General features: G+C 42.7%; 1 protein-coding gene across 14 annotated transcripts in view; it reads left to right on the top strand.

Moving 5' to 3' along the window:
* Nucleotides 1-24,842, top strand: part of ZNF532 (zinc finger protein 532) — a 108,001-nt gene that overhangs the window by 39,076 nt on the left and 44,083 nt on the right. For all 14 annotated transcript variants that reach the window (XR_011504386.1, XR_011504387.1, XM_044774806.2 and 11 more), the window contains 2 exons: nt 8,244-10,606; nt 21,609-21,790. Coding sequence is in view for 12 of the 14 variants with exons in the window: in XM_044774806.2 (XP_044630741.1) it covers nt 8,261-10,606; nt 21,609-21,790 (2,528 nt within the window). In the remaining 2 variants the exon portion in view is untranslated. The remainder of the gene's footprint in view (nt 1-8,243; nt 10,607-21,608; nt 21,791-24,842) is intronic.

Genomic DNA, 24,842 nt, shown 5'->3' with positions numbered 1-24,842 from the left:
TAGCCAGGAGGCGCTTGCTGTCTTTGACTTTGTGATGACAGCATGCATCTTCATTTACCTTTTTATTTTGAAATAATTTTAATTTATAGAAAAGTTGCAAAACCAATACAGAGAGTTTCCATGTACCCTTTACCCAACTTTCCCTAACCACCTTGCAGAATTATAGCACACTTATCAAAACTCAGAAATTATCATTGGTGTAGTACTACTTACCAGATTACAGACTTTACAGTCAACGCTGTGTCTTCCGAAGTTCCTTTGTTAGTGCCTTTCCTCCCTGCCCTCTTCAGCATGGTCATGTTATTCTCCTGTAACACAGTTAGGTTCTTTCTTAGAATTGGTCTTTCATTTTGGGTCTCCCTTCATTTCTGGTTGCTTTTTTTTTTTTTTTTAAATTATGTGCAGTAAAATTCCCTGGGTTTTGACAACTGCATAGAAGTGTGTATCTGCCCCCCACAATTTTGATACAGAACGGTTCCATCAGCCCCTGAATCCCTTCCCACAGCCTGGATTTGAGCAGAGGCTTCAGGAGCATGGATTGCACGGCAGGGGGAGCGGGAAGTTGCAGGATTTGTCCCAGTGATGGAGAACTCTACTGTGAAGGCAGCATGCTGAGGAGAGAGAGCACCAAGGGTAGAGTCGCTAGATTACCGTTGGGGAGGTCTCTTTATGCCGGCATCTAGAGGTGATGGGAGTGACCAAAGCACAGGAGAGGGGCCTCCAGCTCACAGTGGAGATTTGGCTTGGAAAGGCAAGATCTGAAGGCAGGAAGGGCGTGGGGAGAGGTCTGGGCTGATGCCTGTTATCTTTGAGGTTGACTGCAGAGAGCAAAAGGCGTGGCGGAGGGGAGAGGGAAGGTTAGAAACAGCCTCTGTCCCCTGGCAGGGTGGGAGTTAATCAGGGAAAGAGGATTGTGGAGCTAAGTGATATGGGGGTCGTGGGGGCTGGAGAGCCGGGTTTGCTGCAGTCTTCTCCCGAGGATCTCTCGGCAGCTGCAGACCCTGAGTGGGAAAGTAGAGGAGCTCTTTATGGCTGAGCTTTCCTTTGACCTCTGAGTGCTTGGAGCTAGGGGGATGACCTTCCTTAGAGAGGGGGTGACGTGAGAAGTAGGCCAAGAATTGCAAGTTGAGCTTCTGGAAAGGCTGAGGTTTGTAGGACCGTTTGCTTATGTGGAGGGCACGCTCCCTTGGCTTCTCCTGAAGGGGAGGGGGAGAGTGGGTGGGGGGAGGGAGGCTGGGGAGGTGCCTGTTTGTACAGCCTCAAGGGAAAAGTGGAGAATAAGCCCAGGGAAGGGCTGGCCGGTTTTATTCTTGTTTCCAAGGTTATGTCCTGCTTACATGACTTTGTGTTTATGTTTCCAGAAGCAGCTTGAACTTTCACATCTGTTACATACACAGTCATGCGTTGCTTGAGGACTGGATACTTCTGAAAAGTGCGTCTGTCAGGGGACTTCGTCACTGTGTGAACATCTTAGAGTGTGCGTACACAAATCTAGGTGGCCTAGCCTGCTGCACACCTAGGCTGTGTGGTAGTCACAGGAGCACCATCATATGTGCGGTCCATCGTTGACTGAAATATCCTTAGGCGGTGCATGACTGTATTTCAGATCAGGAATATTAGGTATTAACTGAAGAAGAAACACTGCCTTGGCCAAGGCGTCTGTAAATCGATAATTGATGCCATTAGGATTTAGTGAAACAAGTAAATATCTAGACGGGATAAGAGCAACTGTATTTACTAATTTCTTGGTAACTCATTCAGGATTAACAAAACATGTATTCTGCTCTTTCCACCCTACGTATGAACTGTCCTTTCACACACTGCGTGTTACCCTGGTGTGGGCTGTTTAGTGAAGGAAGTTCCTCTGCGCTCAGCGGGCAGCATCGTCAGGGCCCCCCAGTGACCAGTGCTGAAAGGTGGGAGGGCCCGGCCGCTGGGCAGCTTAGTGATGCTGCGTGTCACACTTCTCCCTGTGGCTGGAAAGGAACCTTTAGACGTACAAGGTGCACTGGCCTGTTGTCAGGATTCACTCAGGGTCTGATTAGTGTGGAAGATGAAGATAAAATGAGCAGTTTTCTTTGGCATTTTGTCACTCGCGTGGGGCCTTCAGATGGCATGTGATTCTTAAGAGGTTCCTTCCGTAGCAGCATTGATTGTTATTTTTCCTCATGGTCAAACACACGTAGACGTTCACATATATATGTGTGTGTGTGTGTGTGGTGGTGGTATTTTTTTAAACCTAAGTGCTGCCACTTTTGGAGCCGGGTCTCCTGCTTCCCCCTTTCCTAGAGAGAAGCTCGGGGCAGAGTTCTTAACAACTGCTCCAGAGATGCAGCTGATCGGATTTTTTTTTGAACTCCACGAAACTGACATCTGTTCCCAGCTGGTTTCGGAAAACTGAAGAAGCCAGTTTCCCCGTGTGGGGGAAAAAGATATGATTTCTTTTCTTTTCTTTTTGATTGAAGAGATGTAACGATAGGAGAGCCCTGAAAAATCCTAAAGATGAAAAAGGGATTGTGATGGAGGAAGAGCCAAAAGTTTGTGTAATGGTAGAATGGGAAAAGCGTTTGAACGTAGAAGGCCGGGCTGGCCCGGTGGCGTAGGAGTTAAGTTCGTATGCTCTGCTTCGGCGGCCTGGGGATCGCTGGTTCAAGTCCCAGGTGCAGAGCTGGCACTGCTTATCAAGCCATGCTATGGCAGGCGTCCTACACATAAAATAGAGAAAGATTCGCTCAGGGCCAATCTTCCTCAGCAAAAAGTGGAGGATTGGCAGTGGATGTTAGCTCAGGGCTAATCTTCCTCAAAAAAGAAAAAAAAAAAGAAAAGTACAAGGCCAAAAGAAACCAATCCTTCTGTCTTTCCTTAAAGACATATAGAAATTGGGGATGCTGGTTCATTTTCTATGAGAAACAAATTAAATGTGAAACATTGTATAGTATAAATGTATGTTATAAGAACATTTTATATTTGAAAGAAAGATAAGGATAGAAATGTGAATTAGATTCGTTAATCTGTTGAATCATTTCTTTAAAAAGAGCTTCAATGGCCAGATAGTGCTAGAAAATAATGATAAAATATAGTCTCAAAAGAGAGTAACAGACCTTGTATTATTACAGAAGTTTTATGGAACGTTTGTAGAATACCATCAAGGTGGTCAATAGCTTTTGATTTGTTTTTCTTTAGGATTATTAAGATTTAGAGTTTATTGATTTTCATTTAAGAAAATGTTAGTTTCTCCATTTACATGGGGAACCTGATGTGTTTTCCCCGCTCAGACTGACCTTTGCGTGTTGGGTTTGGAGGCAGAACCGTGGCTGGGTTTGGGCATGTCTCTCTCACTTGGGGGTTGTTTGAGATTGGCGTTCAATGGTTTAGTGACGTCTGAGCCTTTTATGCTGTCACTCTCCAGCTGGAAATGGGGAGACGGCTCCGTGAGGAACGGCTGTTTTGATTACAGGGTCTAAGAAGTATGATTAAGGGGTGAATAGTTTTTTCTTAAGTTTTTCTTTTGACTTGGTAACTTTTGACTTTTGCCAGCAGAGATGAAATAGCTCTCTATAATTTTAAGCGGCTTTGGTAGGAAAGGAAGTGTTTTATCTGTGTCATTGGAGGGAATAAAATGATAACGTGACAAACTTGAGTTCTTTTAGTTTCCTTTTTTGTAAACAGGCCTGGCATTTTCCCCCAGATATTTTCAGTGTCTTTGGGTGAAAGAACATTCTACGTTAAGCACAAATGCCATTAGTGAATTTCAGGTTATTTATATGGAGTTTAGTTTAAGTTAGAAGACTGTTAATGCCTTTGAAGTAAGGTGTGTTTTATGGAATAAATGAAATGGAAGACGTTCTTACCATAACGAAAGCTAATTCTGTTTGAAAATCAAGCTGTTGAGGGAAAAGGAAGCTAAAATGAGATCTTTTTATATTATCTTTTAAAAGAGAAGACAGATTTATTTTTGTAATATTTTTAGGCAAAAGAATCTATTTTTAAAACAGTAGTACTTAGGAATTGGGGTGAAAAATGAAGGAAACTGTCAAATATAAACATTTCTCTTTGTACTTGATATAGATGAGAAATGAAGTGGGAGTTAGACAGTTTTTCCCCCCAAGTGGAAAATTTGCTCTTGCCTTCCAGAATGTGGGAAGGGAGAGGGTAATAGGACAGTGTGATTGTGGGTATGAAAACATTTCCATAAACCAAAAAAGAAGTGTGGCGTTACAGAGAGCGGTATTTATTACATTAATTATACAAGCCCGGGGAGGAGGATTCCCCCCCCCACCAGCCGCTCGGTGGTCTCGGCTTTCCGACAGCGCACTGTGCTTTCACGGCTGTTGCGCCACTGTGCATTTTCAACTTACGGTCAGGATCGTTTCCGCTGAACCGGGAGGGCTGACTCATAGTTTTCTAAAACACTGCTAATTCACTCTTACCTCTTCGAAATGTCCAGTTATTTCAGCCCTGGGTTCACCCTCAAGAGAAAGTATAAATCTTAGGTGATGCAGAGAAGTGGGAGAGCAGGGTGTGTGGCTAGATTTCTGCAGAGAAGAGTTGCTCCTGCATCGGGAATGTCTTCTCAACTCTTGGAGGTTCCTCTCTGGGGTTTTCCAAGCCTTAACTCTGCTTTAGTAGTGTGGATAGGAGAAGATACGGGCGGTCTCCACTATTGACTAAATGATTTAATGCTGCTGCTGTATGTGAGCACCTGTGCGTTGATAAGTCAGGCAGCTCCCGGCTACGTGTAAACAGGAGAAGACAGTAAAAATTCTCTGTTGATCTTCCACGTACTCGTAACACCTGCCAGTTGCGCTGCTGGTCTGAACTGCCAGTCACTCAACAAGTTTTGTTTTGTGTGGTGGTCTTTTGTCATTTCTTGTGCTTGTGTCCTGGGCCTACCACCTGTATTTGAATCATCTTATGTTCCTTTTCTCTCTGAACCAGCTGCCCTCTGGGATGAACGATGTGAAACCGGATGATGTCTTTTGCTCGTCTCCATTATAAGGAGAGGGCAGATGACGTAAGTCCCATGTAGCTGTGAAGAAGGGATGGAGGGACTTAGGCGGAGCCCAGTTACCACTGGGGACTTCCAGAGCCTGGGTCTAAACTTTGGATAAGTGGTGGCATTAAAAAAACCACCTTTCAGGGGCTGGCCCGGTGGCACAGCAGTTAAGTTCACACGTTCCACTTCGGCAGCCCGGGGTTCACCGATTCAGATCCTGGGTTGAAACATGGCACCGCTTGGCAAGCCATGCTGTGGTAGGCGTCCCACATATAAAGTGAAGGAAGATGGGCACGGATGTTAGCTCAGGGCCAGTCTTCCTTAGCAAAAGGAGGAGGATTGGCAGCAGTTAGCTCAGGGCTAATCTTCCTTAAGAAGAAAAAAAAAACTTCCAAGCCCTTTCTACTCTGGTGGGGGAGATTGGGGGGTAGTTCATGGTTCCATGTCTTGAGTTCTCTAAAAACGGTGATCTGTCTACAAACTTGGATCAACGTGGTTGGTAAAGATAGATCATAGGGTTGAATGCTTTGCTAATGGTGGTTTTATTGAGTGTTCTTTTGTAACTGCAACATGATACTTGAAAATAAAAGTGGTGACATTCAGGGATTATTCCTAAGTGGGTGGACTCTAAAGTGGATATATTATCTGACAGATGGATTTTTCATTCTCCATATTTTACAGTTTAAATGTTCAATTTCATTTCTTGGCCGGGGGTGGGGGCAGATTTTTTTCTTTTTCTTTTTTTTTAAGATTGACACCTAAGCTAACATCTGTTGCCAATCTTCTTTTCTTTCTTCTTCTTCTCCCAGTACATAGTTGTATATCTTGCCCCCCAGTACATAGTTGTATATTCTAGTTGGGAGTTCCTCTGGTTGTGCTGTGTGGGACGCCGCCTCAGCATGGCCTGATGAGTGGTGCCATGTCCATGCCCAGGATCCAAACCGGTAAAACCCTGGGCTGCCGAAGTAGAGCACGTGAACTTAACCACTCAGCCACAGGGCTGGCCCCTCAATTTCATTTTAAAAAGAAAATCATAATCACAAACTTTTGCACTAGGTATGACTTCTCGTAGATATTTTCACATCGACGTCAGCTTAGAAGTGTTGATTTTTGTTTTGTCTGCTTTTTTTGTCTTGGCTGTAGTTTGGTGTTGGGGGTACACTGTTCCTGTCATGTCCTGCAGGCATCCGTCTGAGAGAACAGTGGACCACGGAGTCTTTTCTGTAAGCTCAGCAAACCATCTAGAGAAAAGTATGCGGGACTTCTTTAGACTTGTATTAACTGAGACATATGTGAATGGAAGGCGATTTATTCTTCAGCTCCCATTGAACCATAGTGTTTATTTCATCTTCAACAATAGTTTTTCCCACCAAATTCTTAGAAGAGTTTGGACATATCCCAGAGGGAGTGAATATGTTGAGAGTGTCTTAGCAGCTGCTGATGGATTTGTAGTTTCTGTGAGTTTTCACAGGTATGGCTATTGTTGCCTGAGTAAAAATTCTACCTTGACCCTCGTATAGTTTCTTTTACTAGGAATGCCTGATCTTTTGCAGATTGTACCAGGAAAAAAGTCATTAAATACTTCAATAAAATGTGGAAGACAACTTCTCAGTGATTTAAAGCAGGTTTAAAGGAGGAAGGACATGGTAAATGTTGAAGAGCAGAGTCTAGGAATATGTATCTACAGATCACTTAGGCTAATTCTTCCATTGAAAGTTGCCCAAATCCGCTGAAACCTCGTCCCTTCTGACACTGATTGTTGCTTCCTAATCTCCTTACTTCCCTATTTTTCATTCTCCCTTTTCCCTTCCTTCTCTCCTTCTCTTCCTGGCTGCTGGCCTCCGTCTGCCGCAGAAGGAAGGAACAGGGATTCCCTCACTTCCTGAGGGTCTCAGAGCTAGCGAGTGCCAGAGCTGGGTCTAGGCCCCTCCTTCTGTTATAAAGCCAGTGTTCTGGTCCCTGACTTGTGGTGTGTTAGTTATTTGGCATTTATGGTGTAGAGGAGGGTGAGACATTGCCCGTCTTCAGGCAGCTGACAGGCTAGTAGGGAAGAAGAGACAAGTACACACACATGGTAGCTCATACTAGAAAATAAGAAAATCATAAGGTGGAGTGCTCTGGGGGTCCAGGGAGGAGAAAGATCTCTCTCACAGTGGAGGTTTTATCTGATCCTGACAATCGCTTGTCCTCTGCAGGTGGGATGAAGGGCCCTTTTTAAAGACCCCAAGCCTTTCATGTGTTTCTACGTCGTTCATCTTTAGTAATGGCTGTGACCGTCCATTTTCCTAAAACCCTCCATCTTCCTACCATCCGGGGTTTTGTGGACATTAATGGGAGCACTTCTTCGTCAAGTGTTATCCACCGTGATCCAGCCCAGGTGTAAGAGAGAGGACCTTCTTTCTCGCGGGCTCTGTCACGTCCTTGGGTCCATGTTGTCACACGTGAGGAGTGATTCCACGGAAGGGCCTGTCTCAGCTGCCGCAGCTACATGCACAGCTCTGTTGGATGAGTGGTAGTTAGGAAACAGCTGTGTGTTACCTTAACCACTAAACCACTGAACCAGGAGGAAGACGGAGGGGATGCTGTACTTTTCTGCCGGGAGAGTATTTTTTAACCTAACATAATAAAATTAGGATTAGATAAAAACTGATGGAATCAGCTGATGGAATCAGCTACTTAGGGGTTTTTTTAAATCTTAGGTAGATCTTTATTAGCTGTAGATATCCTTTGGTGGATTGGAATGCTCATTTTTTCTATGTTGAAATGAAATCTGTAGTTGGTTTTTTGATTGTAATATATTTCTTTTAATGTGATACCCCAAATCTGATGTTGAGTATAATAGTGATAATTTTGCCAGTAGAATTAAATGCTGTCAAGATCAAAATATGTTTGGAAGTAGCTTTTTGTGAAGACAGTATCATGAACCCAGTGATAAATGACATATTTTCTAGTTGTTACACCAAAACCTGCTTTTCATACTGTAACAGTTTTGAGCAACTCCATTTGTGTTAGAGAGGTGCCACGCGGGTAATGCTGCACAGCGTTTTGAAGGAATTACCTTGAAGCTATAATTATCAAGGCTTTATCTGTCTTCACTTTGACTCAGAGTTCTGTGGTTATAATAAGTGCAGTTATTGACTTCTTTCTTGGTGATCATCACTATGTTCATGTAAATCCTAGAGGGATATTTGTCTCATCATTACAAAATGTTAATTGCTGATGGAATTATTTTCTGTTTGTTTAACAGAACATCTGATCAAATTCATGACCATGGGGGATATGAAGACCCCGGACTTTGATGACCTCCTGGCAGCATTTGACATCCCAGATATGGTCGATCCCAAAGCAGCTATTGAGTCTGGACACGATGACCAGGAAAGCCACATCAAGCAGAACGCTCATGGAGATGACGACTCCCACACACCATCCTCTTCTGACGTTGGCGTCAGTGTTATTGTGAAGAATGTTCGGAACATTGATTCCTCCGAGGGCACGGAGAAAGATGGCCACAATCCCACAGGCAATGGCTTACATAATGGGTTTCTCACAGCGTCTTCTCTTGACAGTTATAGTAAAGATGGATCGAAGTCCTTGAAAGGAGATGTGCCTACCTCAGAGGTGACTTTAAAAGACTCAACTTTCAGCCAGTTTAGCCCCATTTCAAGTGCTGAGGAGTTTGATGACGATGAGAAGATAGAGGTAGATGACCCCCCTGATAAAGAGGACTTGCGTTCAAGTTTTAGATCAAATGTGTTGACAGGGTCAGTGCCCCAACAGGACTATGAGAAACTAAAAGCACTTGGAGGGGAAAATTTAAGCAAAACTGGAATCTCTACTTCAGGCAATATAGATAAAAGCAAAGTTGTGAAGAGAGAAACAGAAACAAATTCTATAAATCTGAGTGTTTATGAACCTTTTAAAGTCAGAAAAGTGGAGGATAAATTGAAGGAAAACTCTGAAAAGGTGCTTGAAAACAGGGTCCACGAGGGGAAGCTGAGCTCCGAGAAGAATGACACCACCCTTGGTGGGGTCGCGCCATCAAGGACAAAGCCATCCTCCAAGCTTTCCTCATGTATAGCTGCCATTGCAGCACTGAGTGCTAAAAAGGCTGCTTCAGACTCCTGTAAAGACCCGGTGACCAATTCACGGGAATCCTCTCCGTTACCAAAAGAAGTAAATGATAGTCCTAGAGCCATTGAGAAGTCTCCTGAATCCCAGAGTCTCATCGATGGGACGAAAAAAGCATCCCTGAAGCAGCCAGATAGTCCCAGGAGCATTTCAAGTGAAAACAGTAGCAAGGGATCGCCGTCCTCTCCCGCAGGATCAACACCAGCAATTCCCAAAGTCCGCATAAAAACCATTAAGACGTCTTCTGGGGAAATAAAGAGAACCGTGACAAGGGTATTGCCAGAAGTTGATCTTGACTCTGGGAAAAAGCCTTCTGAGCAGACGGGGTCCATGATGGCGTCTGTGACGTCACTTCTGTCGTCTCCAACGTCGGCTGCCGTCCTTTCCTCCCCACCTAGAGCGCCCCTCCAGTCGGCGGTCGTCACCAACGCAGTTGCCCCTGCAGAGCTGACCCCCAAACAGGTGACCATCAAGCCTGTGGCAACTGCCTTCCTCCCAGTGTCGGCCGTGAAGACGGCGGGATCTCAAGTCATTAATTTGAAGCTCGCTAACAACACGACGGTCAAAGCCACGGTCATATCTGCTGCCTCTGTGCAGAGTGCCAGCAGTGCCATCATTAAAGCTGCCAACGCCATCCAGCAGCAAACTGTCGTGGTGCCGGCATCCAGCCTGGCCAATGCCAAACTCGTGCCAAAGACTGTGCACCTCGCCAACCTTAACCTTCTGCCTCAGGGCGCCCAGGCCACCTCTGAGCTCCGCCAAGTGCTAACCAAACCTCAGCAGCAAATAAAGCAGGCAATAATCAATGCAGCAGCCTCACAACCACCCAAAAAGGTGTCTCGAGTCCAGGTGGTGTCCTCCTTGCAGAGTTCTGTGGTGGAAGCTTTCAACAAGGTGCTGAGTAGCGTCAACCCAGTCCCAGTTTACATCCCCAACCTCAGTCCCCCTGCCAACGCGGGCATCACGTTACCGACCCGCGGGTACAAGTGCTTGGAGTGCGGCGACTCCTTCGCTCTGGAGAAGAGCCTGACTCAACACTACGACAGACGCAGCGTGCGCATTGAAGTAACGTGCAACCACTGTACCAAGAACCTCGTTTTTTACAACAAATGCAGTCTCCTTTCCCACGCCCGTGGGCACAAGGAAAAGGGAGTCGTGATGCAGTGCTCCCACTTGATTTTAAAGCCAGTCCCAGCAGATCAAATGATTGTTTCTCCGTCAAGCAATACTTCGGCTTCATCTTCCGCTCTTCCGAGCTCTGTGGGAGCCAGCACACACACTGTCACAAAAATTCAGTCTGGCATAACGGGGACAGTCATATCGGCTCCTTCCAGCACACCCATCATTCCAGCTATGCCTCTAGATGAAGACCCATCCAAGCTCTGCAGGCATAGTCTGAAATGTTTGGAGTGTAATGAAGTTTTCCAGGATGAGACGTCACTGGCTACTCATTTCCAGCAGGCTGCAGACACGAGTGGACAAGTAGAGTATCACTTACGTTTCGGTGTTTTGGTGGTGAATCTGTAGACATGCGTGCTCTCTTTGATGCCCTTGATTTTAGCAGTGGGAGCTCAGTTAAATGGGGGGATGTGTGTGTGTGTGTCTCTCTCACATATGAGAGAGCAATGATTGTTTTCATAGAATAGAACAATGTTGAAACATGAGTCTTACTTAAAAAACAACTTTTGGAGAAGGTGATTCTTTTAGACAGAAAGAAACTGTGAGTTATGGCACCTTAGATTTAGGGTAAGTAGAGTTCTTAATTGCCGGATCATTGGAATATATGTCAGAAGTCTGAGATCTAGCTAATTACAGCATCATCTCGTTGCATTAAGTGTTCAAGTCAGGCTGCATCACCAACGTTCTTGAGTTATTAGCGACAATTTTGGGATTTTGAAAATTCCCGTTGTTATTGATAATTACTGTTCTTTATAGTTAAACACACCTAATTGGTACCCACTTTTATGACTTGCGTGCTTGCTTAAGATGTCGGTCCAGGAGTATTTTCAGTAATATTCTTTACTGTGATGAATTTAAGCTACAATTGGAAAACCCATCTCCATTTAAAGAGAATTTTTGTTTTTTGGGGTGAAGTGTAGGTTGATGTTGGGGAAATACATTTCACAGTGGGCATCAGTAAGCGCTTCTATTTCTGTCATCTGCTTCTCTCCACAAGGCAGCTTTTGGCCAGGGAGTAAATGTGTTCTACTAATATAGGATGCCTATCATTTGGAAGTAACTGGACATGTTGAATGAAACTAATTCAGGCTAGAGAGACCACATGATTTATCGTCCAGACCAGAAAACGTGTGAAATTAGAAAGGGGCACTACTTTGAGCTAATATACTCTGGCTCAAACTTCTGTTTTATGAAGCCCCAGGGGTAAACTGATCTTTCCTTTATTTGCCTCCAGTATCTTGTTAAGTAGGAGGTTTATGCTCTGCTTCAGACGTCTAGAACTGTCACCGTGATCAGTTAGTTCCCCAAGGGCGACTACTGAATTATGTTCTTTGAAGATTTTGAGTTTGGGGAATAAAAGATCAAGAATACCTCACTATTGTTTTTCTCTGGGTTTTCAGTTTAGTGGAAATGCAAATGATAAAGAGTTTTGGGAGCATTCTTGCCTCACTGGATGTGAGATGTTCTGTTGGCTCGGACAGTAGAACACTCAAGGAGAGAGAAGCGGCTGGCTGGTTCAAGAAGCCAGTGATTGGCATAGCTCTTCCAGCGTCTGCTAGCGATAGTGTGTGGGTTCTGTCTGGGTCCCTTCTTATCTTGTCACCCCTCCATCAAAAGGATAGTATTTCATTCCCTCTTAAAAGGATGCAGTTGGAAAAAAAGCCATTTCTTCCCTTCTGTTTGTTCTCTGGGCTTGTTTCTATACCTGCTGGTATTTTGGGGCGGGGGGTGGTGGTGGTAGACTGTGTCCTGGCTTTGGTGTTCTCACCACCCGCTCCTGGCTCACGTGTGCTGGTCGGTATCTGGCATCTGGCTGCCGTCAGATACGTCTGTGCTCTTTGAAATCCCTTCTTCTCTAGGAAGGAAGAAGGACGTGGGCGGAAAGGTAGGAATTTTCTTTCTTCCCTGTATTCTGGTTTTTGTTTTCTGTTAACCTTTTAGGCTCAGCAGCCAAACTTGGGTCCACCAAGGGCGAAGCTCTTCCCCGCAGGGAGGCCGATTAGCATCTCTTGTTGTGTGTGCACTTGCTTTGCCTTGATCTTTTGTATTTTGCTGGGACAAGTATATAGCGAGACTCACCTTTTTCCTCTGAAAGAATGTACCTTAACTTTGGGGCCAAATAGACACTAAGCCGCACATTCACCCTCTATTTTATTTCCTAGCTGAGTGTCCACTCAGCTCGCTGAGAAGAGTATATTCATGGAGCTTCGGCTGCCCGCATAGCCAGACACCACCAGGCTGGCAACAGAAACAGGCCCCATGGTACGCCCTTCCTGTTCCTCATTTCCCCTTCTCTTATTGAAATCCTTGCCCAGAACACCCCCCTCCGCAATTTCCCATTCCTCTCGCACTGACCCAGAGGGTTCTGGTGCAGACCCAGGTGGGCAGGCTGGCCTCTGGCTCAGCAGCCCAGGCTGCACGTGGTCAGAGGAGAGGCTGCCACTTCTTCAGCTCTCTCAGTTTAGTTAACCCCCCGCAAGGCTCTTCCACCGTCCCAGAGGCCATTAGGATCCTTATGGCTATCGCTGTGCTAGCCTCATATGTAGTGGAAGCCAGAGTGGTCCTCCCTGACGGTCCTCACCTGGCGTGGCATCAGGTAGTGGTGGGAGTGGGAGGTGGGGCTGAAGACAGGAGGGACAGAAGAGAAGAGGAAAAATTCTTCATCTTCTCGAGTTTGCCCTTCACACGACCGTTGGCCAGTTTACAATTTGTGAACTTAAATTTGATTGAGGAAAAAACCCACCTTTATAAACTATTTCCTCTCTGAGAATGGCATTTATAAAATTTATAAGTTTATAAGATTTAGAAGTTGAACTAATGCCACCTCAGGTACCAGATTCTTTCCGTAGCCCCTTCTTTCCTCTGTAGTCCCCTGCATTCCATGTATTTAAAACTTCTACTTTACAGTTCTCTTTTGTCTTCCACATTTTTGCTAATTCCCTGGCGAACTGAGAAAAAGTAGACCACCTTGCATTTGTAACATCCGGCTCTGGCTGTTCTTTCTAGAGTGGGAACACAGGGCCGTTGAAGCCCTGTGTGGCTTTTCTGAGGTCTGCCCGGGGCAGGGTCACTAGTCTGCACAGTCTTGGAGAAGCATCCACAGCGGATTCCTGAGTTGACCTTGCTGCTGAAGGTCAATACTGAAGGTTAAAGGGTGTGACCTCAGGACCTTAGCAAGACTGACCGGTCCACCACCGCTTGCTCATTGCCTTTCAGCTTTTGAGTTTACAAGGCCCAGAGGAAGGCGTATTACTGCACTGCGGCAGGACTGCTCTCCCCTTCCTTCCTCCTGCCCACCTGCTACTTACAGTTACCATGATAATTTTAAATTGACCTGATAACGCTGGAAGAGTCCCGTGCTGATGTTCTGGGTCTTCCTTCTCAAATCATTCAACTTTTAAAATTAAACTTTTTATTTGGAGATAATTTTAGATTCGTGTAGGAAATAATACATAGAAATCCTGTGCACCCTTTACCCAGTTTCCTCAATGTAACATCTTGCAAAACTGGAACAGTGTCATAACCAGGATGTTGACATTGATGCAGTCAATATATAGAACATTTCCATCACCACAAGCGTCGCTCATAGTGCCTTCTTAGAACCACCTCCACCTCCTTCTCACCCCACCCCTGGCAACCACTAATCTGTTCTCCATTCCTATAACTTGTCATTTCAGGAATGTTATATAAATGGAATCATACCATGTATAACCTTTGAGATTGGCTTTTTTCACTCAGCATGTAACTGCCTGAGATTCATCCAGGTCCTTGCGTATATCAGTGGTTTGTTCCTTTTTATTGCTGAGTAGTATTCCATTGTATGGTTGTACTACAGGCTGTTTAACCATTCAGTCGTTGAAGGATGTCTGCATTGTCTTCAGTTTGGGACTATCATGCATCACGCTGTTATAAACATTTGTGTACAGGTTTTTGTGTGAACGTGTTTTTATTTCTCAGGGATAAATGCCCAGGTGTGCAATTGCTGGCTCATATGGTAGTTGCATACTTATATTCTTAAACTCCTTTCCAGAGTGGCTCTGCAGTTTTCCATTCCACTAGTAATATATGAGTGATCCAGCTTCTCTGCGTTCTCGCCAGCGTTTGGTGGTGGTGTCATTTTTTGTTTTAGCCATTCTCAGGTGTGTGGTGATACCTTGTGGTTTTAGTTTGTGTTTCCCCAACAGCTGATGATGTTGGACGTCTTTTCACATGTTCATTTGCCACCTTTACATCCTTTTTGGTGAAACATTGCTTTATGTCTCCTGCCCATTTCCTAATTCGATTTTTTTTTTTTTTTTACTGTTGAGTTTTAAGTGTTCTTGATATATTCTAGATACTAGTCCTTTGTTGGATATGTGGTTGCAAGTCTTTTTCTCCCAGTCTGTGGCTTGTCTTTTCATCTCTTAACAGGTCTTTGGCAGAGCAAAAGTTTAATCTTGGTGAAGTCCAGTTTATCAGTTTACCCTGTTATATCTTGTGCTTTTGGTGTCATGTCTAAGAGCTCTTTCCTCTAGATCCTGAAAACGTTTTCCTATGTTTTTTCTAAAAGGTTTATAGTCTTATGGTTTACATTTTGGGTTAATTTTTGTATAAGGTGTGAGACTTGGGTTGAAGTTTATTATTATTTTTTTTTGCCGTGCACGTCCACTTCCTCCAACACCGTTTGTCCAAAAGGCTGTCTTTCCTCCATTGAGTTGCCTTTGTCAAATATCAGGTGGGCGTATTTGTGTGGGGCTATTTCTGGGTTCTCTGTTCTGTTCCATTGATCTGCATGTCCACCTGCTCAAGTACCACACATCTTGATTACTGTAACTCTGGAATGTCTTGAAATCTGGTAGACGAATTCCTCCAACTTTATTCTTTTTTTTTTTTTCTTTCCCACATGATATGCTTTCCTTCACTTCAAGAGTGTTATTTTGGGTATTTGAAGAAGCAAGATGGAATGTCAACATTTGCCAGTTTGATTAAGAAAGCTTGTATTCTTTTTTTTTTTTTTTTTTTAAGATTGGCACCTGGGCTAACAACTGTTGCCAATTTTTTTTCTGCTTTATCTCCCCAAACCCCCCCTGTACATAGTTGTATATCTCAGTTGCCAGTCCTTCTAGTTGTGGGATGTGGGATGCCACCTCAACGTGGCCTGATGAGCGGTGCCATGTCCACGCCCAGGATCTGAACCCTGGGCCGCCTCAGTGGAGTGGGCAAACTTAACCACTCGGCCACGGCGCCGGCCCCCAACTTTATTCTTTTTTCTCAAAATTGTTTTTAGCTATTCTAATTCCTTTCTATATAAATTTTAGAATAGATTTGTCTGTATCTACTAAAAGTCTTACTAGGATTTTGATAGGGATTACATTAAACTTTGTATTAATTTGGGGGAGAATTGATATCTTTACTATGTTGAGTGTTTATTTCATTAACACAGAATGTCTGTTTATTTAGATCTTCTTTTCTCATTTTGTAGTTTTCACCATAGAAGTTTGGTATATATTTTGTTAGCTAACTCTCCCCTCTCCTCCCTTCCTTTTTTTCCTTTCTAGCAGTTGTAGATGATATTGTATTTTTCAGTCTTCACATGTTCATTCCTCATATATAGCAATACAGTTAATTTTTGTGTATTTATCATGTATCCCTTGACTTTATTAAACTCATTTATTGGATTTAGGGTTTTTTGGTTGGTGGATTATGTTGATTTTTTCAGATGTTGAACCAGCCTTGCATCTCTGGAATGAATCCTACTTTATCCGACTGTATAATTTTTTTTTTTTTTTCCTAAGGAAGATTCATGCTGAGCTAACATCTGTTGCCAATCTTCCTCTTTTTTTTGCTTGAGGAAGATTGGCCTTGAGGTAACATGTGTGCCAGTCCTCCCCTACTTTATATGTGGGTTGCCACCATAGCATGGCCATCAAGTGGTATAGGTCCATAACTGTGATCTGAACCCACAAACCCGGGCCGCTGAAGCAGAGTGTGTGAATTTAACCACTTTGCCACAGGCTGGTCCCTGTGTAATCTTTTTATACATTGTGAATTATATTTGCTCATATTTTATTAAGGAGTTTAGTATCTATATTCATATAGGTTTCTTTTTTTTGTACGGTCTTTGGTTTTGGGTAGATTAATGGTAGCTTTCTATAATGAATGAGAAGTGTTCCTTCCTTTTCTATTTGCTGGAAGAGACTGTGTAATTGGTGTTAGTGTATCTTTAAGTGTTTGGTAGCATTCTCCAGTGAAACCATCTGGGCTGGCGATTTCTTTAAACACCCGCTAGGCTGGTGGAGGGACTCATCATTTGGTAGAGGTGAAAGTCCCACTTCTCTGCTGGCCTCTGACACCGGTTGGGCAGGGGTGTTGGGACACGTTATTACAGCCTGTAGGGGGTAGAGATCTGGGCTCCACTCAGACTTGGCATGGTTGGCGTGGGGCCAGCGTTTCCTATGGTGTTTGTTTTGCTCGAGTAGAGCAGTAATTGTCTACGAGTTTTCTCTTTTGCTGGCCTCCCCCTTTCCTGGTCCTTTGGCTGGAGATAGCGGGCTTCTGTTGGGGAAGCTTGTCTACCCATGGGTGTTTCTGGGTTGCCAGTTTCTTCAGCTCCAAATTTGGGCTGTATGAGGCAAAAAGAGATCCAGAGAACTCATTGCTGTGTCGTTCCTGAGGTCCCTAGGCAGTCTGCCCTCCTCTCTCTACCTTTCAGGCCCTTTTTATGTTTGTTTTATATATAGCACTCAGGATTTTTAGTTGTACCTCGTGGGAGGAATAGGGAAAGGTACTTCTTTTCCATTTTCCTGGAAGTAAAAGCTTCACGCTGCTTGTTTACACACCTGAGTGTAGCTGTTCTTTCTTCAAGGAGAGATTCCCTGATTATACTGCCAGCCTCTTCCTGAGGCTTCCAGCCTGTGCGTCTCAGTTGTTTCTGGAACTAGGCTTCCTGGGAGCACAGCGTTCCTGTGGCTGCCCGAGTCCTCTCCTCGTCTCCTTTCCCGCCCAGTGCAAATGTCCTTTTTCTTAGCCCCGCCTGTAAAAGCTGTTAGGAATGGGGTGAGTCTCTTCTTTTCCCTTTCACGTCAGTTGAGTCCAGCCTCCTAAGGCCTCAGCCTTTCTCTTGAGAGCAACCTTTTCTTGGTTTAGGCCAGTCACCATCTTCCTTCTCCTTTTGTTTTTCATTTTCTCCCCATTTATATCTTGACTCCTGTTTATGGTTCGAATGGATGCATTTCTAAGTTTTCCAAGGCTGCTTGTTTGAACCCAGCAAAGGATCTCTTTTTCTGTTAAGACCGTCCGTGGCTGTGCCGCTGCATCTCTTTCCATCTCCCCATAAATGCGTGTTTAGCTTCTTGAGACTTTGCCAGTATGTGATGGGATAAAGTAAGGTTTTGGTGGCTTTTGCTGAAGTCTACCTTGCCAGTTATTCCTCCTGTTAGAAATGTTCTGTGGACAGTCTATACAAAAGTGACAATTGTCACAGAGAGTCAAAGTGCCACTTCCTTGTTAACTGGCCCCGTGCTCAGCAGTCTCCCCAGTGCAGGTCTCTGGAAGGAGCTTGGAATACATGGGCTTAAGGCTCTCTTCATCCTGCTCTCCCCAAGCCTGAATCCGAGTCATGGAGTTCTGTCACGCTCTGCTGCGTGATATGGGAGAGGACCCTGGGCCTGCTTAGGCTCAGGTCAGACTGCCCTGCCTGATCTGCCCACCCCGCAGAGGAATGAGCAGCTCAGGGAGAGGGTGGATGGCAGAGCATCTTTAATGGGTCATTCACCTTCCCAGCCACACAGGGCCAAGCAGTGCAATAAAAATGCAGCACGTGGGACTTTTCACGCCAGTAAATCTGCCCTGGCTGGGGGTTTGTATTCCAACCTCTCTGCTTCATAATCCCTGCTTTGGGGCACATTGAGAAAAGGAGTAGATGGAGGGGCTGGAGAAGCTTTCCTCCTCTCCATGAAGTATTTAATAATTGATATTTAAATGTATCGGAATGTCATTGCTTCACCTCTCAGTAAAACCATGACTAAATTTAGCCAATTCAGTTTGGAAGTGCACACTGTAACCTCTTAATTGGTAAAATCAGTCTTCTTCCTGTAGAATCTCCGTCAGCCATATAGATTCAGAGAATGTTACAGATCTTTGGTCAACCCCTTTATTTTACAACTGAAGAAACAATTAGAGGCAGACTCAGGACTCAAGGCAGGGTTTCTTTTCTGGTTCATTATTCTTTCCCGTTTGTCAGCTGATATCCTAAGATACAGATGCATAGGATTTTGCAGTTGCAGGGAGCTCAGACTCGTGTGAGAATGGACCCCAGAGTTGCAGCCAGCTCAGCTGCAGCAGTGCAGATAAGGTGGCTAACCTGCAGGGCTCCTCACCTTTAGGGATTGCTGATTCAGTTTAATTTTAGGAACTTTCTGGGCATCGTTAACACAACATACCAAGTATATTAAGTTATTTTGAGCGGCCCCAGCCAGCTTTCAGCTCTAGCCATACACTGCTCAAGCAGCTTCTTCTGGAAACCATGGAGCCCACCTCACTTCTCTCACCCACCCGAAATATTATTAGCTGGAATATTATTATCCTCTCATTCAAAGAGAGAAATGTGGGAGTAAATACAGTCTATGCGCATGAATATATATGCATCTATATTAAACTAAAGATAAGATCTTTATCCAACGTGATTCCCCAATGACTGAATTCTCTCATTTCAGTAATTGCAAAATATGGAAGGTTGTTGGTTTGGGGCTATAGCCGAAACTGACTCCCGCTTTCTGGGTGGGTGAGATGCCTCAGCCAATGGAAATGGCTGAGTGTGAAATTGTATAGCTGGTCAGTGGTTGGGGGTGGGTGGGGCGGGGAGGGGAAAGGCTCCAGAGCCCCATGGGGCCATAGAGGACCGCCCTGCCACACAGAACTCTTCTCCTCTCCAAGAACTGGCATGAGAGAGGTTGGTAATGAAATGTTGGTGTTTAGGTGACCCTGTTACTCTAAGACATTTTTCATAGTCTTTGCAATGAGAGATTTCTTTCGTAAAGAATACCTGATAAAATCTCTTCTTAATTGAATAATTTTGATACTTATTTGAGTTAACCTCGTAGTAACAAAGCCCCTTCACCCACCAACATGTCCGTAATTCTTTATATAGTTAAAACATAACAGACAGGAAGGAAGGAAGAATATATAAGTAATTCATTGTGAATTTTATATGTATCGTGAAGGATATTTGTTAACATAGCTTGTTGAGAGATAAGGTGAAAATTTTTTCAGCTTTTAGGGAACACGTACTTTGTCTCCTTTTTCGATTTTCTTTTTAATTTTTGTTGCTGTTTTTCCTTATTATAAAAGTGGTATAACCACATTAGATAAAAGAGAAGCTGTAGAGGGAGGGGAAATCGTCACCTATAATCTGAACAGAGTGGTCATCACTGGCCTTCGGGTGTGTTTGCTGCTGGTCCTCCCCTGTGTAAGTGTGTTTGTTCATCCTTACAACCCCCACCCCGCTCCTCTCTCGGCCGCTCCATCACAGAGCCCAGCTCCAATGCTGGTTCTTCCACTTCATCACTGTGAGGCCTTGGCAAGTTTCTTAACTTCTCTAAAACCTCATTTCCTCATCTGTAAAATGGAGATAATACTACCTACTTAATAGATTATTGTGAGAATTAAGTGAGATGATCTACTGAAATTTATTCGTTTATTAAAAGTAAGTAGTTCAGCACTTGGCTCCTGGTGGAGCAGTGCCAATACATAGATATATATACACTATAAATAAAATGTTTTTGACTTTAGTAGTATGGAAAATACTGGTTTTATTCCTAAGTAAGTGCAAGATATTTTAAGATGCCTGTGAAAATTCAGATATAATTCACTGCCTGGACTTAATGACTATGTGGTGAAAGTAAACAGAGAACTTGAGTTCAAAGAAACAGACGATTACCTGTGATAATGTAGATGTCAACAGGATCTTATAATTAATGAATCTGTTGATTGGTTTTCCTTGCTGTGGCTTGCTTTAACCTCTGGAATATGTGTTATTAGAAAAGGAATGCTATTTTTTAATGATGCTAACCTCATCAAAGCTGCCTGTAATGTTCTTATTTTGTGATTGTAATAAACATTTTATGGGATAAAATTTGTATTTTAGTCCTTTCAGGAGAAAACCAAGGAAGAATTTTCAAGTGAGTTTCAGATTTTTTTTTAGTCTAAGTTGCTCAGAAATTTAAACCTTAATTTTTGGGCTTTATTCAGAAGCTAAAAGAATAAGAAGACTTTTTAAAATTTTGTGGTTTTGTTGTCAATATAAAAGATCATTTTAAATCTTATCTAGAGTCTATATTTTGAGGCTTTCTTTAACTGACTTTAATACGAATCATACATTTTAGAAGCTAGTAGGTACTTGTTGCATGAAAGTCCACAGAGTATTCAAACACATTTTATCTTGTGCTGTGTTAGGTTTAGTTTTGGAATGGAAGTAATAAGTCCTCAGTTTATATTTACTTTAAGTGTTTTGTTTTTGTGTGTTAAAAATATGCCATGTTCAGTGCTTTCATGTTAGAGGCTGAAAAATAGTGTGTTTCAGTTTTTGCTGGTGAGTTAACGATGGAGAGCCTTTGCCAAAGAGGATTTCAGTCTTAATTTTATTTTATATGTGATTAGATTTTAAGCTCTATAAAGTTTCAATTTAATATCTAAATTTATGTATCTGAACTGGAGTTCATTGGTTTTAATTATAAATCATATAATGGCCATTTCATCCATTTAAAGACTAATTTAAGTGCAAAAAAGAACAACTAATTGCTGTGGCCATTCTTTTGCATTCCAGTATTTCAGATTTCGGATGACTGAAGTGACTGGAAAAGGAAACTAGATTCGCCTCTAATTAATTTTTAGTATTTTGAAGAAAGTTTTTTCTGAGTTCTGGGAACTGTGACTGCTGTCAAGGTAGATGCCCATAAACTTGTAATTATACATTAAAATTGACTTGCTAATGTAATTTGCAGGAATTCCTCTTCTGATACCTCTTTTTGATTAAACGAAATGCAAAAGGTAGCAAAATTGGAACTCTACCTGAAGCTGACATTCTCTTTACCTAATCCTTGAGGATGAGCCTGAGTATATAGTTCATGTTATTTTTATTTCACAGGGTAAGGAGTGTCACATGGAACATTTAACTTTCAAGTTTGCTTTTTCCTTAGGATTAGAATCCATTATAGTAGTATTTGAAGTCACAATGTATGGTTATTTTGAGGTTTCTTAACGAAGAGTCTTTGCGTATTAGAAAACAACTTCGTAGGACCAACCCTGTTTCCCGCTTTGGTTTATTTAGAAGACTTGCACCATCTGCCAGATGCTGCTTCCCAACCAGTGCAGTTACGCATCCCACCAGAGAATCCATCAGCACAAATCTCCCTACACCTGCCCTGAGTGCGGGGCCATCTGCAGGTCGGTGCACTTCCAGACCCACGTCACCAAGAACTGTCTGCACTACACGAGGAGAGTTGGGTTTCGGTCAGTATATCCTTCCCCTACGTGCAAGTAAAACTTGTTCACTTAGAACCACACGTTGTTTTGAATGGTCTGTGCACAGTCTTAAGGGTAATACAGTGATACCTCGATTAACAGATCTCTGGGAACATAGGTCGTCTAGCAGCGTTGGTCTGTTTATATACCTGTGGTCCACACAAAGCTGAGGGCAAATGGAGCCCATCTTTCTAGGCAAAACTGTGCACATGGCAATGTTTGGCTTTGATGAACTGTTAGAGCTTTTTCTTTCTGCCCCCTTTCTAGCAATCTTCTGTTGTCATGCTCTCTGAATTTTAACCCTTGTAAGGATACCATGCATTTCTGTACCTCTTAATACTTCTGTAATCAAACAGAAAGGGTTCGATGCTTGCTTTTTTTTGTCATGTTGAAGCATCAAGTGTGTGTCCTTATCTAACTTCGCTCTTTGTGCAAGAGTCTTCCTCCCCAAATAACCTGCCCTTATTCCTTCTCCATCACCTGTGTCCAGGCTTCTCCCTCGTCTCTACACGTCTTAAGTATGACCCCTTTTACTACTCTCTAAGAGTCTCAGATGTGTCTTTTCCACTATCTGGGAAATCTAATGTTTGTTTAGCTAGAACTGAGCGATGACGTTCTTGAACTTTATCCTCCACTTTGTGACCATTTGAAATGCATTCTTATGCCTTTTATATTTTGACCCAATGACAGTCCACCAAGAAAACATGTCATTGGTACGTAGTGTCTTTGTTAATAGAGGTATTACTGTATTGTGTATTTATCTTAAAATAAGTGTTTGGTTGCTTGGTAACTTTAATGTTAGACTATTAATACACAGTAATTTTTTTTTTAGCTGGAACACAGTTATGATGTTTTGTAAAAATGAGGTCCAGTTGGTATGATTTGATGGTTTTATGTCATTTAAATTTAGATTATGGCATCACCAATTCCAAGGTGGCTCTGTCCCTTTTTGTAACACTAAGAAAGATTTATTTCACATCTTTATCTCATGCGTCCAAATCTGTGATGCACAAATGCTTAACGGATTGGGATCTCCCCTAGTAGAAAACTTTTGGTTTGGAAATTAAGAAACCAGTTTTTTGTACCAGTTCTGCTGTTAATTGGATGGTATTTCATGTGTTCTCTGTGCCATGGTGCCTTGTCTATAAAAGAGTGTGATGCCTATTTCCTTCTCCACTGGGATGGTACGGAGTAAAACAGGATAATCAGAATGCATGCTCCTAGTGCTTAGGAGGAAACTTACACACATTGAAGGTGCCTTTGATTTCATAAAATACATACACAATGATGCTTTGGTTCTTAGCCCATATTTTGAAACTGTTATTACTGGATTCTTTGTTTATAATAGAAAGCAGTTCTACAGCATTTTCTGAGTGCAGTTCTTTTAACTGATGCCAAACTTTCCTCAAATGTTTACTTTATTTTTCTGATATAATGAAAGTAAACTTAGGTTGGAATGAATAAAGGAATTAAGACTTCTGCAATTCTAGCTGTTCACGGTCTTTTCTAAATTAAAACTGAAACTCTGCAGGCCAGCTAAAGTAATCAGCTCACTTGGAAAAGCCCATCCCTTGCTTGCTTTTTTTTTTTTTTGGCTCCATTCACGGACTTGCCTAAATTTGGTGCTTTGAATTTTTACTGAAATTTTTGTGTTTAGAATAGATTTTTTTTCCTGTGGGCTTGAGACTTAAAAGAGCTATAAAAATAATGTGTTTGTGTATTTTGAAGTTTAGTTCGTGTTTACCTTTTTACATGATAGAAAAAAATTTGGCCATAATGTTTTTTCCTACTGTTTCAAATAATGGTCCAGTCTAATTTTTAACTGGGCCCTAGCAGCCTGTTGGCCTTGTAGGTCTTCCCTTCCTTTCGGGGGCTTTAGTTTTTTCAATTTTTTCTTTTTCTTTTTTTTTCTTTTTTTTTGAGCCGGAGTGTCCCTCTAGCATTGCCCCCATGTCTTACTCTGTCTCTTCCTTAGTCAGTGTACCTCTTTCTCTTCGTGATCATATTGCATCTCCCAGATATTGAGGGATCACTTCTAGCTTCTGGTTAATTTGGTGAAAGTCAAATATTTCTCTGAAGTTTCCTGCTTCGCAATCCCATTTTATCTGCATCTAGAAAGGATTATAGGATGGCTGGTATACCGCGAACATGTTTTTAAAAATTAAAAAAAACTCTTGATCGGTACCCATAACACAAAAGACTTCAGGTATATTAAATACTTATTAATAGACTGGGGTTTTAGTAGCATTAGGATGCTGTGTGAACCCTTCAAATTCTGCCTTCTAATTGTCTGTCTTATTTGCATTCTCTGTGGACTTCTGTTGCTCCTGAACTTTTTTTTCCACTTGTAGGCAGATCTTTTACAACTTTCTCTTAAGTTCTTTTCAGACTCTCTGCTTTCTTTCATCACCTTCAGGAGGGTTTTCCCTTGGCCTCTGTGATGCGCTTTGCACCCAGTAGCCCCCTCCTTCATCAACTGTAGATGCTTTGACTTCCTGTTTATTTTCTTTAGGATTGCATCTTCCTCACACTGCAGGCAACTTCAGACAAGTAGCTCTTTGTTTCTTTTTGCCCTTCTTGGTCTTTTGCCCTTTGACCCTTGGTGGGGAAAGTCTTTTGTTTATAATTTGTGATAGAGAAGGTCCTTCTGTTTGGTTAGTAGCTCATCTATTTTTGTTTTATGTAATCTTCCTCTTTCATAGGGATCATACGCTTCTAGAATTGGGAAGGGCTAAGATCTTGTCCAATTCTTCTCATTTTACAAATGAGAAATCAGACCAGAGAGGATCAGTAAACCTGTTCAGTGTGCTTGGGGGGCTTTATTGCCTAAAATAAGAGTTCAGGTAGATAGGATAGAGGAGCTTTCCTTATTTATTCTCCGATTGTTATTTAGTGTTTTTAAAGTACATGCTGCTGAACATTATGCTTTAAGTCATTTAAAATGCTAATGCATTAATTATGATTTTTATAAAAGCTTCCAAAGCTTAATGTGGCATGCTTTATAGAACGTATAATTCAGAGCATGCCGCTCCCGCGTGAC

Source organism: Equus asinus, chromosome 7, assembly GCF_041296235.1.
Source record: "Equus asinus isolate D_3611 breed Donkey chromosome 7, EquAss-T2T_v2, whole genome shotgun sequence".
Lineage (NCBI taxonomy): Eukaryota > Metazoa > Chordata > Mammalia > Perissodactyla > Equidae > Equus > Equus asinus.
This window is presented reverse-complemented; position numbering and strand designations above follow the sequence as displayed.